This window comes from Mesocricetus auratus, unplaced genomic scaffold, assembly GCF_017639785.1.
Source record: "Mesocricetus auratus isolate SY011 unplaced genomic scaffold, BCM_Maur_2.0 Super-Scaffold_100018, whole genome shotgun sequence".
NCBI classification, from domain to species: Eukaryota; Metazoa; Chordata; class Mammalia; order Rodentia; family Cricetidae; genus Mesocricetus; species Mesocricetus auratus.
In genome coordinates this window covers 27802002-27819555 of record NW_024429199.1, presented here as the reverse complement: position 1 = coordinate 27819555, position 17554 = coordinate 27802002, and the positions used below count along the sequence as shown (strand labels likewise).

Genomic DNA, 17554 nt, shown 5'->3' with positions numbered 1-17554 from the left:
TTGGATAATGATGATTACTTGTATTGAACGTTCCAAGCCAGACATCAAAGAAAACGGCACAATAGACAATGTCTGTTTTATGAAAATTTGGCCACCTTCCCAATCATCTTGTCTCTTCTTCTGCCCACATGGAATTTTCTGCCTGAGGCAATGGATTTGAGTGCTTTTGGCAGCTACTAAAAAAAAATGATCTGATTATCCTGGCTTCACAGGTCATCCATATGTACGACTCCTCCAGGAGTCCTGCAATTTCTAACTTTGTAATCCTTGCAGCCAGCACACTTTAAACCATCTCCAGAGTTTGTCCCCATATTATTTCCCATTTTCCTTAAGAATCCCACGAAATGGGTGTTTTAATAATTGTGACCATTGTTTTAACTGTTTGGAACTTGAATCTCAGAAACAGGGAATACTTTCACATAATCGCATATTTAGACGTCAGCAGGGAGGAGATGGGTCCAGGGCGTCTCAGATTCAAATTCTTTTTATTGTACCATGTTCCTTATTAAAGGGGTATCATTGCTCCCCGTCCCCCAGTTTCTTCACTTTTGTCACCGGCTTTGTCTTTCCATCTTTGGTTTATTTGATATTTCTAAGTAAGGATTCTGGAGGATTTGGGGAGAGAAGTGCCATGATGTGAGCCCAGGAAAGGGAGGGGTGGAGATGGGTGGTGGACAAAGTCAGGAGGAGGAAACCAGTTACGGGGCTGGTGTAGGAGCCACTGATTTACAAGAGTTTGTTAGTCATCTTCCAGTCGTCATAATAAATACTAAAACACCTTTTGTACAGAGAAAAGGGTTACTAATGTCTTGTAGACTGGAGGTTTCGGCCCATGATTGGCTGCCTCCCTGTCTGTGGGGCCTGTGGAGAGGCAGCATTGCATAGCAGAAATGAGGAATCAGGCGTTAAAAACAGCCGTCTGTGCGCAGAGGACAAATAGGTCAGCAAAGGAAGGAGCCAAAGCTCCATTCTTCCTTTTGAGGGCATCCCCACCATGACACAAAGTCCTCTCACCTAGTTCCATCTTCTTACAGTCCCAACACTGTTTGGTAGGATGATGCTGGGAAGCAGGCCTCTAATACATGGTTCTACAGAACCCATATGAAAGACTGCCACTGGACTCAGCAGGGTTTTCCTGGTCCCTGTTGTGTTTATAAACAGATTAGGCGTGGGAGTTGGATCATTCTGAAAGTCATCGATCCCGACCTTTCCTTCAGTAGATGATGGTACCGAAACAGCCGCATTTGCATATTGATTTGGTGTTTCCCTTGCCTGGGAAATTGGCTGGCCAGAGAAGAGGGAGCTTTGGGAGCTTGGTAAAATAGAAATGCTTTGTGAGTGAGTTGTCGCACGGTTGCCAGCCCCAGGAATCCTCCCCTGGTAACCAAAACTGCAGGCAAGATCTGCCTCACTGGGAAAGCTGTAGACACCGATGTCACCCATAAAAGTAGGTTAGTGGACCTGCTGAGCCACCTCAGGGTGCTGAGGACACAAGATCGTGCTTGTCACTGCTCCTTGGTGTCACTGCTCACCTGGCAAAGGAGCTCATCTGTCCGCCACCAGCCCAGGCCTTCACTGTCCCTTCTTTCGTGGCTTTTTGGCCAGGAGTTGCTTCTTTCCAAATTTATGGCACCTGTTCTGCTGGAGTAACCTTCTAACTCACTTGATTAAGATTCAACATCAGACACTGTTATACAAACTGCCATGGAATTCTCAAATAAAATCAGTTTTAATATGTGTTTGGGCGGGTCTGCAGTTAGAGAAATGTGTTAAAAGTCAAACTTAACGAGATGTCAAAACTGCAAAAAGACTGGAACTAATGGGTTTGCATCCATGGGCTCAGCGTCGGGAGCCTCCGAAATCCATTTGATAATCTTTGTTTTATTTTTGCACAAGTGTGAGTAAGCACATGCCATGCTGTGGCATGTGGGGGTCTGAGGACAGCTTGCACGACTTGGTTCTCCCCTGTCATATGAGTTCCAGGGATTGAACTTTGCCAGCTAAATCGTCTTTCTGGGAATTCTGTCGGGATCTGTGTGTGATCTGATAATCAGACCGGTGTTCAAGTTGGTGTCATAGTAAGTTGTCAGTGACACATGCTTACCTTGTACATTGAATGAATTTGTCCCAGTACAAATATTAATCCACATTTTCCCCAGATTGAAAAGACACTAGATGGTCTTCTTGTGTTTTGCAAGTTAGCAATAGTAAAAATATATACTGAGACATTTAATTATACGTGCATGTACACACATACACATGTTTGTTTGAGACAGGGTTTCTCTGTGTAGCCCTGACTGTCCTGGAACTCCCTCTGTAGACCAAGCTGGCCTCAAAATCAGAGATTCGCCTGCTTCTGCCTCCCACTTGCTGGGATTAAAGGCATGTGCCACCACTGCCCTGCTATGATTTATATTTTTAGCTCTACGGTGTTTCTATTATTGTTATTCTCCTTGCAATAAAAGAAAGTTTCAATTCATGTGTTTTGCTTTTCTTAAGTCCTTTCTATGTCTGATGTGCTCTCTGCCATCGCATTTAAAGTCACAATGCATGCACATTTATTAAGACCCAACAGTACCTCCCAGTGCAGAGGTGGGCAGGGCAAGCCTTCCCAGCAAAGTTCAGAGTTCAGAGGAGGTTGGAACTTCATAGTGTTCAGCCTTGTCCCTAGGCCGTTTTTCAGGTTTGTGTCCCTCAAGTAGTAGAAGTGATGGGTATTTTTCAGGCAGTTTGTTTTCAAGCACTAAACAGGGTGGCAGTAGTCTTGTGTCTGAGGTGACATGATGTGTTCATGTAATTATTCTTTATCAATAAAAAGTTGAGAGTCAAATATCGGGGTACGCACCTGAATGATCAGAGAAGTGACCAGTAACATCCTATCTCTTCCATTCCTCCATCCAAAAGGGTTGAGATCCTCTCTAAGCCCCGCCCTTCTACGTTCTGTCTGTCTGTTCTGAGTCCTCCAAAACCTCTGTGGTTAATTTTGGTCATCTAGTGGCTAGCTCCACCCTCAGGTTCAAAGCAAGCTTTATTGTCAGAATGTGATCAAAATATCACATGATAGTGATGGACTGATATCTTTCTATGTTTCTATTTCTTCTTTGTGTCCCTTTAGAGATCTTCCTTAGATCCTAGAAGACATCCAGACATGCCATTTAAAGCTAGATAAATCTTCTCAAATGCGAACAAGTCCAGAGAGAGAGAGAGAGAGAGAGAGAGAGAGAGAGAGAGAGAGAGAGAGAGAGAGAGAGAGAGAGAGAGAGAGAGAGAGAGAAAGAGAGAGAGAGGGGACAGTATGTGACCCTTTATTAAATAACATAAACAAAGGTGGATAGCAGTTACCTTTGCTTTGCAGAGGCTAGACCAAGATAGGTTGAGCTGATCTGGTAGCTGCTTACACAGGTGCCTACTTTGGGTAGGTTCACAACTCTTTTTTCTTCAGTAGAATTCTTTTTTTTTTTTTTTTTTTTTTTTGAGATAGGATTTCTCTGTATTGCTTTGGAGCCTGTCCTGGAACTTGCTCTTTAGACCAGGCTGGCCTCAAACTCACAGAGATCCACCTGCCTCTGCCTCCCAAATGCTGGGATTAAAGGCACCACCAACACCCAGAGCAGTAGAATTCTTCTTAAACACCTTATATACATAGTGGTGTTTCAGTTTAAATTCTATAAACTTTAGTCCTTTTACATTTATTGTGTATCTTAGATGGCAATTTCCTCACATAAGCCAGCTGCTCTCTTGTTGTTGTTGTTTTTTTTTTTTTTTTTTTTTTTTACTTTTGTTCCTAAGCATGGTGCATATATTTTGAGGTCTTTGGGTCATGGGTCGTCAGTTTACAGAACTGACTGCCCAGGGCTCTGGTGAAGTCTTGTTTAAAATGCTTACCAACAAAGCTTTCTCGGCTGACACTTCTTCAGGTGTTGCAGGGAAGGGCATTGAAAAAAGGGCTCTTTGGTGAGAGTGCTAATCTATCACAGAAGACACAGCTAGAATGTTGTCAGGGAATTCTGATAGGGCCCAGCTTCAGTCAGCCTCTTACAATGTAACAATTTCACACTCATTTTTTTTTATCGGTCTAGATGGCTTCAGACGTGCATAATGGGGTTGAACTCCATCATTTTGAAATGTTCCTTGAGGTCGGAGCCTAAAGGAAATAAGATGGAAGCTAGAAATTACTTTGAACAAAACTGAATTTTAATACAAATAGAAAGTGGTGGCCTTAGCGACATTTCTCCGGGCTTCTAATGTTAGACTAAATCCATAGGTTTTCTAACCACAGCAGAGTTAAGCAAAACTGGAAGATTGTAAAGGTTCTGTGGGTCAGCAGAACTTTCTGCCACCCTGACATTCTCCAGACGAAGGGCAAGGTGAATTGTACACGTGGAAGGTCATGTGCAAGAAGAGATTATCTCTCTGTTCTTAGAAGGGGAACCATTCTTGAGCTTGCTTTAAGTTAGTCTAATTTTTTAAATAACTACTTGTAACTATTCCTGCTAATTATTTACACTTGTTTTCTCTATTTCTCTCTGCAGTGTTCTATCTCTTCATCTGAAGAAGAAAGATTTATCAGCATCAGGAGACCTAGAACGCCAACCTCAGCTGACTTCTCTGACCTTCATACTCAGACGAACTGGACCAAGTCCCTTCCGCTGCCAACACCAGAAGAGAAGACAAGGCAGCAAGCCCAGACAGTCCAGGCTGATGTGGTTCCTATTAACATAACTGGTATGCTCCAGGGACAGACAGGGTCATGATGTCTTTGGGACAGCGTCCGTGGCTTTGCTTGCTGTATGCTGTTAGCATTTTCTTTATGCATCCGAGTGAAGAACTATGGGCTGGCCTCCTGATCTTGTTTGATAAAGGAAAGACTAGAACTACATATGTGTGTGCATGAAAAACACCTGCTGTTTGTTAAATAAGGGAGAACTCGATGGTTCAGCCATTCATGCATGGGATGGCTTTTGAATTGCACCGTTCTTAGCTAAGATTTGGTTCTGTAGGAATATCCTGTAAATGTGATCCTCAGGAGCAAAAATTGTATGCACCCATAAGAAATCTTTCTAGAAATGGAAAGAAATATTTCTTTCTGTGTATACTAGGTATTTTTTTTTTACCCTTTGTTTGTTCAAATGGAAAAGAGAGTTGGTAAGCGGTGTGGGAAGGGCACACAATACAAATGGTAAAAAGTTCATAGTAGCTGGACCAGGCCACGGGTGTCATCCTCAGTGTGCGCGCACGCACACACACACACACACACAGGTTAGTAGCATCAACTAAGTATGATGGTGTATTACATAGAAATAAGCATTTAGTGTCATATACACAAAATCTACACAAAGTCTGGTCTCTATGCTCTTAATTCTGGCTGACCAAGAGGAGGAAGTTTTCATTAACTATTAGGATGAAAGCCCACAGCATCCCTCTGTCTTTTGAGACTATTGCTGCTGGAAGGCTTGTTACCATGGTACCAGTAAACTTGCAAGGGATACTAACATTTAGGTAAGATTTGTTTAAAAAAAATCTTAAGAGTATATTTAGAAATTATGCATAAAATGTCCATGGAAATTTAATAAATAAGTACATGAATTATTTTCAATTCCATGTATATATTTTCCATTTTTTCTAACTTAAGCCTTAAAGAAACAGTGTGACATTTTAGTTCATTCTCTTTGTAAAGAGCACTGTTAATGTCTGTGAGCACCTCCCTTCCACCTAGCTCGCATCTTTAAAATACCGTTTTCAGAAGTAGCCATGGGGTAGAGCAGTGTGGTGCCTGCCTCCTTCTCTCCCTGGGCGTCGGTGTGCTTGTGTTTTCTACAGGAGAAGAGTCATTTGCTGGATTAAATACAGAAGAAATGTAATTAATTATGATTGCATAGTAATGCCATAAGCTATGCATTTTGTGCCATGAAGGACTACAGCCTTTAGAGGAATTAGAGTAAAAGGTTCTGCCTTGAAATGAGAGTGAAATTAGAATAAGGAGAGTTTCAGGCAGAAAGCAGTGTTTGTAGTGGGATGCATCCTCACAGATGGCTCACCGAGGTGTTTCTCCGAGCTTTCTCACCTGTTTGGCATCTAAGCAGATGTGAATTGCATGGATATAAAAGGAGGCTTTTAGATGCCACCCACACAAGGTGAATGAATGCTAAGAATGTACTGGACAGCCTAAGTTCTGTAAAAACACAATTTATCTTTAATTGAGTGGTTGGCATTTTCACATAGCACCAACATTGACATAACATCTGGATACATACTGATCTGTGTGTTCACAGGGACACACGTGTTTCTTAAGGATGTACTTCTCCAGTCTGGTCCAAAGAGCCAAAGAACCACAAGTTTAAAGCTTTCACTCTAGGTGGTTGGATTGGCACAGGTTCTCCAGCCTCCTTCTCTTTATTGTTTATTTCTAAAATTACAGATTTAATTAGATAAAAATGCCACTGCTTGTCGGAAATTTAGGTGATGATTGATCCCCTAATTTGCTTTTTCAGTGAGGCTTTGGAAAAACAAATGCCAGTGCATGTATGGCTTTAAATCCAGAGTGGCGCCGATCAGGGCTGGGGCTACAGATCACGGAGCTAGGAACTCAACACGATGAGCCGCTGGCCTGCAAGGCCATTTAATCCCTTTAGTTGCCGTCTTGCAGAGCCTTGGTATGTTCTAAAGGTTAAGGAGGGGAAGTTTGAATGTTTTAAATAAAAAGAACATGTGACTATGCCCCATAGCCTGCCCCATGGATCAAGTCTTCCACCTAAAAGACTAGTGTACATGCCAACAACACACTGGGAAAGCATTCGCAAATTGTTTCTCTCTGATATTTGGGCCAGTGTCAGTTCAGTTCAATAGATAATTATCTCTAACTACATGGCACTGTGCATTAGGTGAATGCCGTCGAGGATGCCAGGGTACACAAGTCATAGCTTCTATTTGGTGAGATGTGTAGACCCCAGACTGTGACATAGCCTTTTTTAGGTCACAACGTGAATCAATATGAAGGTTGTAGAGACCTCATATGGATGGCTTCACAATTTTCTTAGTAATTGGGTAGTGGTTGTTGTTGTTTTTTTCTTCCCAACAGCATGGGGACAGGAAACTGGACACTAGATGCAGCTTTCTCATAATATTTTGCCCATTTGAAATGCCTCCGTAAAAGGAGCATCTTTTCTTTCGCTAATAAACTAATAAAGCACTGGAAGACTTCCCCTTTGCAGTGCTTTTTAAAGATGCGTCTGTGTGGCCTATTTATCAGAAAATGGTACCTACTGGCGTTCCAGGCCCGGCTCTGAATTGCTTCTGCTTTTCTCTGTTCAGAACGAAGTTGCAAAGATTTGCAAATTTACAAGCATTTATTAGTCTGCTCCTCAATGGATGGTGCGTGTTTAAAAATTACCTCGTTTTAATGAGGCCAGGCTCATACTTCATCTCCTCTATGAAGTTTCATTGTCCACCACATGTCCACTTTGAAGAGATGACAATATTACTAAACAAGAGTGTCCGGTTCATACTTTTCTCGTGCATAAGATGACAAGAGAAGTATGGGATTTATATGAATGTGTGTGTTTTCAAAAAATCTCATTTTTAAGGGAATACCTATGTAAAAAGGCCAATACCACAAAACTTCCCTTAAAATGGCAAATAATTCGGGATGAGTCTGTAACCCATGCCAGCAGAGACCTTATTTTCTGGTTTCCCACAGTGTGCTGATTGGCTTGATCTTTGGGCAAACTGCTCTGTGGATGTGGTACTGGGGCTCTACCCTCTGAGATTGCACTAAACTTTAAACGATGCAGTTAGGACGCGGGGATGCAGCACTCGCCCATGGTGTGTCAGGCCTTGAGTTCAAGCCCTAGCGCCTTAAGAAATTATGAGCAAGAAAGGAAGAGTTCAGCTTTGACAACAGTGGTATTGCTTGGTCTCACCATGGTGGAAGTACTTTATCATTATAAGGCAATTTGGTTTCCATCGCAGTCCCGTCTCTACTGTAATGATTTCACGCCCCATCCAAGCTATTAGCCTTTTGGGCTGACTTAATCTTGCATACTGCAATGATTTCATACCCCATCCAAATTGTTAGCCTTCTTGACTGACATCTGGTAAGCTCAGTCTTAGGCTTGTTGTAAGCATGACACTTGTCTCTATGGGATGACCAGATGGACACAATGTATTTATTGCCACTGGTCCATACACACTGATGTAAAGATTGACCTATGTGATCAAAGCACTCTCACTTGCCAGGTGATTCATTCTCCAGTGACAAAGAATCATCCTTGCAGTGTGTCATTAGCAAATTTGCAGCTTGTTTGGAGGTGAGATGGAAGGTGCCTTCGTTTGGAGGACACACAGTCGACCCTGGAGACAGCCTTCTGATGATAATGTGTTTTCCTTCTTTACTCGTCCTTCAGCCCCCATCATCATGTGACTGCCTAACCTCATTATTAATACTTTCTTTATCATTTTACAAGCTTCTGGAAGGACGTGCATGGTGTCGGCTTGCTTGACAATAACATTGCTTTTGCTTGTTCTACCATTCTATGTTAGGGGAGAACTTTGATCGTCAGGCCAGCCTTCGGCGGTCTCTAATTTACACAGACACTCTGGTAAGACGACCGAAGAAAGTCAAAAGGAGAAAGACTATTTCAGGAATCCCTGACACCATTCAGAAGGAGCTAGGTATGACTCACCAGCACTGCACTCTGTTGCCCCTCCTTGCTGCTCCAATTTACCGCACTAACCCCATGTGGTGCTGTCAATTCCATACTGTCTGGTGGCCAGCTTCTGGGTGAGGTCCTAGGGGACGCGGTCCCTGTGCAGTGGAGCTGCTTTGGGGAAGAAGGATGGGGAAGGTTCCATGGGAACTTAGCACCGTGGAAGTTAAGAATTCCATCGTCTCCAGGGACCTTGAGAATTGACTCTATGTTTCCATGTCCTTTCTATTTAGATTGTTTTTTATTTAGCTCCTAGGATTTCACAGATGGAAGCCTCGTTCTAAGAGTCTACCTTAGGAAAAACACTGGCTATAAACCCGACAATACTGGTGTCATGTTGTCCTAAGAGGTGGCAGTGTGAGGTTATGTAATGGTAAATGTCAATGCTATAGAAAATGGTCATGAGGCTGCTGAAATGGCTTAGCAGGTAAAGGCACCTGCTGCCAAGGCTATTGGCCTGAGTTCAGTCCCTGGGACTCACACAGTAGAAGGAGAGCATCAACTCCTAAAAGTGTATGTGACGTGGCACACACGTAATAAGTACATGTAACAAAAGTGTAAAATATGTTCATATATGTTTGGCAACATCTGCATGTAAGGCAAACAATTTCACAGCTTCTTTTGTTAAACTTGGAAACAAATCAGGCTAGTGGAGTTGTTAGCTCACTGTCTGCTTGACCATTGGGTTCATACTTATTTTTTCATATGCTGCGATAATGCTGTCATGTGCCTCTTGTGATCATTCCTTCCCTCATGTTTCAATGGGACCCAGCAGGAGAACCAGCAGGGACAGCTTAGCACAGGAAACACATCCTTCCACCTTTTCTCGTCCCCTTCTCCATTATCCACCTGGGATGATGACCTTAATGGAGTCTATCTCATAGGGTTGTTTGAGGAACAAATGAAGTCATATACACCATGTACTTGGTCTCTGGTACACTGTAATGTCACTGTTATTACTGTGGGACATAATGTTACTGTCTTGAAATTCGCTTCTTCTTTGTCAGCCTGTGACTTGCTTCATGACTTTAGCCTGGTGTTTCCATTTACTTTTATTTACTGTTGAAGGTTACATCCGAGAAATGCAAGAGTCATTATCTCTGAAACTGCTTATAAGTCTTTGAGTCAAAATGAGCTTACCCTAGCAACAGTGATATATTAATTACAAGCTTTGAGGTCCTGTTAGAGACTGCATGTATTTGTTTCCCTCCAGGGTTGATGTCTAAACACCTTGCAGGAGGAAGGACAGATCCACTCTTCCTTAACCGGCATCTTCCCCTTACCAGCGTCCAGTCCTAGAGTGTTTACACCCTGCCTTCTGGACTGCAGAAACATTGCATACGAACAGTAGTGCTCAGCCGGGCGTTGGTGGCACACACCTTTAATCCTAGCACTCGGGAGGCAGAGGCAGGCAGATCTCTGTGAGTTCGAGGCTAGGCTGGACCGACAGCCTCCAAAATAATACAGAGAAACCCTGTCTCGAAAAGCCAAAACAAAAATCAAAAAACAACAACAACAACAACAAAACAGTAGTGCTCTGCCTCTGCCACACATAGCTCCAGTGACCTTGTTCCAACGCAAGACTTTAAAGGCAAAGGCAGGGAGGGTCTTGAGAAATGGCTCAGGTTAAGGGAGTGCACTGCTCTTACAGGGGACCAGGATTTGGTTCCCACTCACACTGTGTGGACAGCAGCCACCTGGGATCCCACAGCTCTGACCCCTGAGGTCACCTGCACTCTCATAATTCCCCCTTTAAATGTGCATGCATGCTCCCACACACTAAAAATAAAGGGGGCAAGCAAAGACCAACAAACAAAACAGCAAAGGCAGAACCAGGCATGGTGACTCTCACCTGGCGTCCCAGCGCATGGGAGGTTCCTGGAAGCAGATGAATTGCCATTGGCTGCAGGTCTTTGGCATGGGACATGGGATCACCACTAGTGATCACTTGGTCAATATTACCTATTCTGTTACCTTTGCCACACAGGAGGGGCAATTGGTATCATTGTTCTATGGCCAATGATGTACCTGGGGGCCACTGTGTTTAAGAGCAGGAGGCTCAGGTCTGTGATCCCAGCTACTCCGGAGATCCAAGGCAGGAGAATAACAAGTTCAATGTCTCCTGGGACTACAGGATGGCTTCAGAGTCAGCCTAGGTAGCTTAGTGAGACTGTCTCAAAGCTAAAAATTAAATAAATAAATAAATAAATAAATAAATAAATAAATAAATAAAAAGGGGGAGGGGGCCTGGGCTGCAGTTCAGTGACAGGGCACTTCCTAGCATGCACAAGACCCTGGGCTCAATCTGCAATACTGGGGCAAAAATTCAAAACGAACAAGCCAGACAACAGTTGGGGCTGGTGACGTAGCTCAGACGGTAGAGTGTATGCGCATTGTGTGTGAAGCGCTCGGTTTGATCATCATCTCTCCCTAAGAGAGACGTGATCTGTAACCCCAGCACTGAGGAGGTGAGGCAGGACCATCAGAAACCCAGGCTCATGCTCAGCATCACAGAGAGTTTGGGTCAAGTCTGGGCTAAACTCTTTAAAAAGAAGCAATTAGATAGCATCTCTTTTGTAATTTTTAGTTCTTAAACATTTTCCATACAGAATATTCTGATCATATTCTTACCTTTCCACAAATTCCCGCTAGAACTTCCTTTTCTCCCCACCCACCCATTTCTCAAAACAAAGTAAAATGTGTGTGCACTCACACACGTATGCACACACACAGTTATAGCCAACATGGGAGCCGTCTTGTATTGGCCAATGGCTCCTGAGCCAGAGTGTAGTGACCCATTGTTACTCCATTAAAAAACTCGTTTTCCCTCTCCCAGCAAGTATCGATTGGTTAGGGAGCCTATGTCCAATTTCCCCTCTCAGTGCTGGGATCCTGTCTGTCTTGGACCTGGGTAGGCCTTGTGTGTGCTGCCACAATCTCTGTGAGTTCCTGTGTGCATCAATGCTGTTCTGTCTAGAAGACATTGATTCCTTGGAGGCATCCATCACCTCCGGTTCTCACAACCTTCCCACTTTATTGTCGGAATAGATTCCTGAGTCTTGAGAGAAAGATTTGATGGGAAAAAAAAATCCCACTTCGGACTGAGTCTTCCAAAGTCTCTCACTCTCTATGCATTGGCCAGTTGTGGTCTCTGTGTTAGTTCCCACGTACTGCAAGAAGAATTGTCTCTGATACGGGTTGAGCAAGGCTCTCATCTGTGGGTATAGCAGTGTGTCATTGGGAGTCAAGTTTTGCTGTGTTCCTTTTGCAGAATAATAACGGTAGGTTTTCTTGACCACTCAGCAGTGTCAGGTGTTGGTTCCATCTCGTGGGCCTTAAACGGAATCAGAAAGTGCTTGGTTACTCTCATACCATGTGTACACCAGGATATCACACAGGCAGGTTGCTAATGTATCTGGAAGGGTTCATAGCTGGGTGAGACTGGGGTTTGCTTTTCTCCATTGGCAGCATTGTGAACATTGTTCAGTAGGGGTGAAGATTCCAGTTGGGCTCCAGCTCAATTTCTCCAGGTTTGATAACTTATGCTGTATCCTCAGGAATAGGGTCTTGCCATCAGGATGTAGAAGGTAAGCAATAGTGTTGGCAATAGCCTGTCATGTTCAGCCAGGATGGATGGTCTGTGGGACCCCTTTGGCCAATGACTCAAAAAGACAGCCAATTTCTGGTACTAGGGATTTTAGCTGGTGGTGTATGATGTCTGGTTGGGGCATTCTCTTCCCCTATTTTATGGTTTCTTTGTGTCTGTCTAAGCTTCTACAGTAGTTAAGTTTCCATATGGATTTTATTGCATTCTGTTTTTAAATATTGACTGGTAGGTTTGGGGGATAGAATGAGAAGTAACATTTGGATAAGATTCTACTTATATGTTTTAAATTCAAATAAGCTCCATAGCTCTGGTGGCTCCTGAATGACTGACCTTTGTTCTTAGTCCTCCTTTTGTAGTTAGCTTTGTGTTTTATCACATTGCTTCATCTGTGCCCTGCACTGAGACAACTGAAATTCATCCTGTGGAAATATTAGAGTTTGTTTTGGGAACAGAAATGTTGTGGTCCTTCTGATAGGTTTTATGTTAGTTGTTCCTCATCCGTTTTTATAGTGTCCTTAAGAAATATTGTTATTTTAATAAGAACGCTGTAACTCAGCTATACGATGTCTCTCATTCTGTTTGCTGGAACTTAGAGCGGCTTCACACCTTAAATTTTACCCAAAGGCATCTGGCTTTGTTTGTGGCATTTGAACAGTTTCATCGTAGTGATTGAAAATCTACTACAAAGCTGTACAGACTTATGGGGAGGGGGTTGCACTTTTATTTAGCACTCTCTTTTTTAACCCCCCCCCACACGCACCCAGGGATCAAGCTCTGGGTCTCACAAACTAGGCACTAAAGGATTCTATCCCCAAACTACATCTCCAGCTGACATCTCTGGTATTGAAAGAAAAAGATCTCTTATGAAATAGAATTGAGATACCCTTGAATGTTCAAAATTGAGCTGTACCTGCACAAACCAGCCTCCTGCCTTCAACACCAGCAGGTGCTAGAAACTTGTACCTTGTAATTTTCTATACTTAAAGTAAATATTTCGCCTCCATTCCTGCCCATTTGCCTCCTTCCTCCCTCCCTCCCTCCCTCCCTCCCTCCCTCCCTCCCTCCCTCCCTCCCTCCCTCCCTCCCTCCCTCCCTCCCTCCAGTTTAAGGGAACATGGCCCAGGAACACAGATTTAGGCTACCCTAAATTCCATGTTTCATGAAGCTTTACATTTATATACAACAAAGAAGTCTTTCATCAATCAATTTAAGTTTAAAGAGTATTGACGAGAACACCAGAGGGGTGGCTACTGCAAGACAGGGAAGCATTTCCATAGGCTTCACTTGCTATCTTGATGATACTCTTAGCTTTGGGTTGGTAGAAGCTAGTGGTCTTCTAACTTAATAGATTCCAAAAGGCTTTTATCTATTAGTCACAGGGTGTTAATTCCAACGCAGAGGCATGCATGGAATGTCTGCTGATGGGGTTAAAGCTGTTCAGAATAAGTAATTAGTCTCTGCATCAGCAACATCCCAACCTCTCCACATCATGATAGTTCTAATTTGTTCATCAGTCTTTGCAAAACATCTTCTTTCCCAGCATTCTCATGAACAGTTCCTCTTGTTGACCAAGCATTACAGGTTGAACATGTAGGAACCACATATTATTTATTAAATATTATAAGGTTCCTCAGAGCCAGGAGGCTCATTCCTAGGGCCTGATGTTGATGAGGCTGAGTTGTACCATGTCACTTGCCCTCTTGCTAAGAGATGCCTTTATGTATATGTCTGTCTGCGCTCTCTCTCTCTCTCTCTCTCTCTCTCTCTCTCTCTCTCTCTCTCTCTCTCTCTCTCTCTCTCTCTCTCTTTCTCTCTCTGTTTTCCGAGACAGGGTTTCTCTGTGTTGCTTTGAAGCATGTCCTGGAACTTATTTTGTAGACCAAGGTGGTCTCAAACTCACAGAGACCCGCCTGCCTCTGCCTCTGGAGTCCTGGGATTAAAGGTGTACATCATCACCACCTGTTTTCAATGAATACGTGAAAGAGGGTAGAAAAAGGTGACAGACCACCTTTGTTAATAGCACAGGTATAAAATGAGTCCCCATTGTCACCATGAAGGAAAGGACTTTTTGCTAGGGAACCTTCTTTGTACTGTGACATCTCTAGGATTAATGCAGGAGCGCGTGCACGCACACATACACACACACACACACACACACACACACACACACACACACACACAAAGATGGTTTGTTTTGTGGGGCAGGGGAAATCTTGTCCTGAAAGTGGCTGGCAGTGCTCAGCGAAAGCCTGGGGCTCAACTCCTTTAGTATTTACTTCCAGAGCGTATCTGATGACCTATAACTTGTTGCTTTCCATTTAATTGGAGTAGAATTTCACTTTTTTCATTACTCTTTCTCTTTTTTAAGTAAATTTACCTTTTAAGTTTTCATATGTGTACTGTATATACACTATTCCCCCTTCCTTCCAACCCCTCCCATTACCCCATGCCAAATTCATGGTTTCATATATGTAGGTATGTATGCATGTGTATGTGTATGTATATGTGTGTGCGTGTGTTATACACACGTTAATGAATATGTAAATACATCCTGCTGAGTTCATTTAGTGTTGCTCTTTTGTGTGCTTTTAGGACTGACTGCTTGGTGCTGGATAACCACTCAGGAGGTTCATCCATGGGAATGGCTAATTTTCTCTCTATCAGAAGTCATTAACTGCCTATAGCTCCTCCTCTAGAAGTGGGGCCCTTTGAGATTTCCCCCATCTACATTGGCATGCCAATCACTGTTGTTTAGCCAGTTATATTATTGAGATTTCATGGGTGAAGCAATTATATATATTGACATGAAGCAGACTCCCTGGTCCTCTGGCTCTTACAACCTTTGCACTCCGTCTTCTTAGATGTTCCTGAGCCTTAGGTGTTTGGCTTGTGTTGTAAACCTGTCAGTTGGATCTGGACACCCCACGGGTAGTTGTTCTCCAAATCTTGACAAGTTGTGGATTTCTGTAATAGTCTTCATCTGCTACAAAAAGAAGCTCCTTTGATATTAGCTACACTTCCCTGTGGGTATAAGGATAAGTATTTAGACTGTAGTTAGGAATTACATTAGTTTAGGGGAGTGGAAGTAGTAAGTTTGCATTTAAAACCCCTACCTTCACTAGCCATGGATAGTTGATTAGGTTTACCGCACCAGGCCTCAACTCCTTTCTTAAGTAAATCCTTGTGGCCAATTAAACCAGTGGTTCTCAACCTATGGGTCAAGACCTCTTTGAGAGTCAACTGACCCTTTCACAAGGGTCACCTAAGACTATTGGAAAACACAGATAGTTATGTTGTGATTCGTAGCAGTAGCAAAACTACATTTATGAAATAATTTTATGGTTTGGGTCACCACAATCTCAGGAACTGTATTGAAGGGTTGTAGCATTAGGAAGGTTGAGATCCACTGAATTAAACAGTTGTTGGTTACCACTTACATATAAGTGCCACTATTGCATTTTGGGGATATCTTGCCATGCTAGTTATTGTTGTGGTTTGTTAAATATCACAGCTGGCTATGACTATTGGTTGCTTTTCACCCTTAACCAACTTATAGCCCTATGAAGGCTAATCCTATAGGAGGCTTTCAGTTCCATTCCTCCAAGTCACCAAGTCCTATGTCCAAAGTGTGGTGTCTTCAGCAATAGACCTTCGACTTCTGGGAGGCAACCACGGACAACAGCAATACCTCATAGTGTTTGGGAAGTTTCTTGGACTCCCCTGACCAACAACTTGAAAGGAAGTTTCTTATGCCTGCTACTAAGGTTTTTGTTAGATAGTCTATAACTCCTTGGTAGAGCATTATCACCCTAAGTGTTGTAAATTTATTTCACTTCATTAAACCCAGGTGCACAACACATACATTTTATATGTAGTTTTAGGCAAATGTAAAATATGAAAATCCCTGTGGCTTTTTCAAACATCCTTAGTGGTTTTTATCCTCCCTCTCTGCCCACTTAAAACTTCCCCCTTTTTTCATTTCCCCTTTCATATGACCTGTCACCCTTTATCCCAAGATGATGCAGTAATATATGTGACTATCATGTTAGGAGTTTTCACGTTTTACAATTATTTTGTTGATGTATAATTATTTTTATCTACCCTCCCCATACATATTTCACATTGACAAGGAAAAAAAACATGCAACCACTGTTTTGGCATTATTTTTTAAGGATTTGATTTGTATTAGGGATTGAGTCTATTTCTTAGTATGTTTTGGATAAGTTCTTGGCTTTGTGATTTTTTTTTCTTTTTAAGCTCTGTCCTTTCCTATGTAGCTTGGCATCTGTTTATTTACAGTTACAGTTTTTATGATCCACTTCCTTCTCGGTTTATCCCTTCTTATGTTTCTTTCTTTCTCTTCTGAACATAGTATTCTCTGGTTGGTTGTAAACTCCAAGAAATAAATATCCCTATTTTGAGGAAATGTTCCCTGGATCAGTTTTGTAGCTCTTCCCCCAACCAGAACACAGCAGATTGCTGTTGAATTTTGAATGTCACCAACAGACAGATGATAATAGCTCAAGATGGATAATGAAATGCTTGAAACACAGATGGGCCCATAAATCAATTTTCTTTTTCTTAGGACTTCCTTCTGACCAAAGAATCAATGTAATTAAAACTGGTTTCAGACCAATATCGTTTGAATGGTATCTCTATGGCCCTATTGACTGCTCTATTTATTGGATGCTTGAAGGATGCTCTACTTTGCTCTGTCACCTAGTCTGGGAAAGGCTACATTGAAGCGTTTACTAACAGTTATTTGGGGGTTGTTGTTGTTTGGGGTGTGTGTGTGAATGTGTGTTTGTGATGTTGGGCAGGGTTGGGGGGGCAAGTGCCTATGCAGATGTGTGTGCATGTGGAAGCAAAAGGATCTACCCACTTTGCTTTTTGAGGCAGGGTCTCTTATTGGTCTGGAGTTTACCAAATAGGCTAGAGAGGTTTCCCTGTAGGACCACCTGACTCCTCCTCCCTAGCCAAGGTGGCTACCCATCACCTCCCTAGCCATGGTGGCTACCCACCATCTGTCTAGCCAAGATGGCTACCCATCACCTCCCTAGTCAAGGTTGCTACCCACCATGCTTTTAGGGATTGAAGTCAGATCCTCATGATTGCATGACAAGCACTTTACTTCCAGACCTATCTCTTTAGGTCCTGTTGTTTGTGGGTTGAGGTGTCACTATATAGCTTAGACCAGCCTAGAACTCAAGATCATCTGCTTTACCTCCCCAGGATTGGGATT

At 42.8% G+C, this 17554-nt stretch overlaps 1 protein-coding gene and 1 long non-coding RNA gene across 2 annotated transcripts in view; one reads left to right on the top strand and one right to left on the bottom strand.

Annotated features, from left to right (window-relative positions):
* Nhsl1 (NHS like 1) overlaps window positions 1-17554 on the top strand; it is a 61525-nt gene that overhangs the window by 34429 nt on the left and 9542 nt on the right. The window contains 2 exon segments of the mRNA XM_040728438.1: window positions 4533-4725; window positions 8539-8670. Coding sequence (XP_040584372.1) covers window positions 4533-4725; window positions 8539-8670 — 325 coding nt within the window.
* Window positions 1-17554, bottom strand: part of LOC106020776 — a 63333-nt gene that overhangs the window by 42136 nt on the left and 3643 nt on the right. The gene's annotated exons all lie outside the window — the stretch shown is intronic.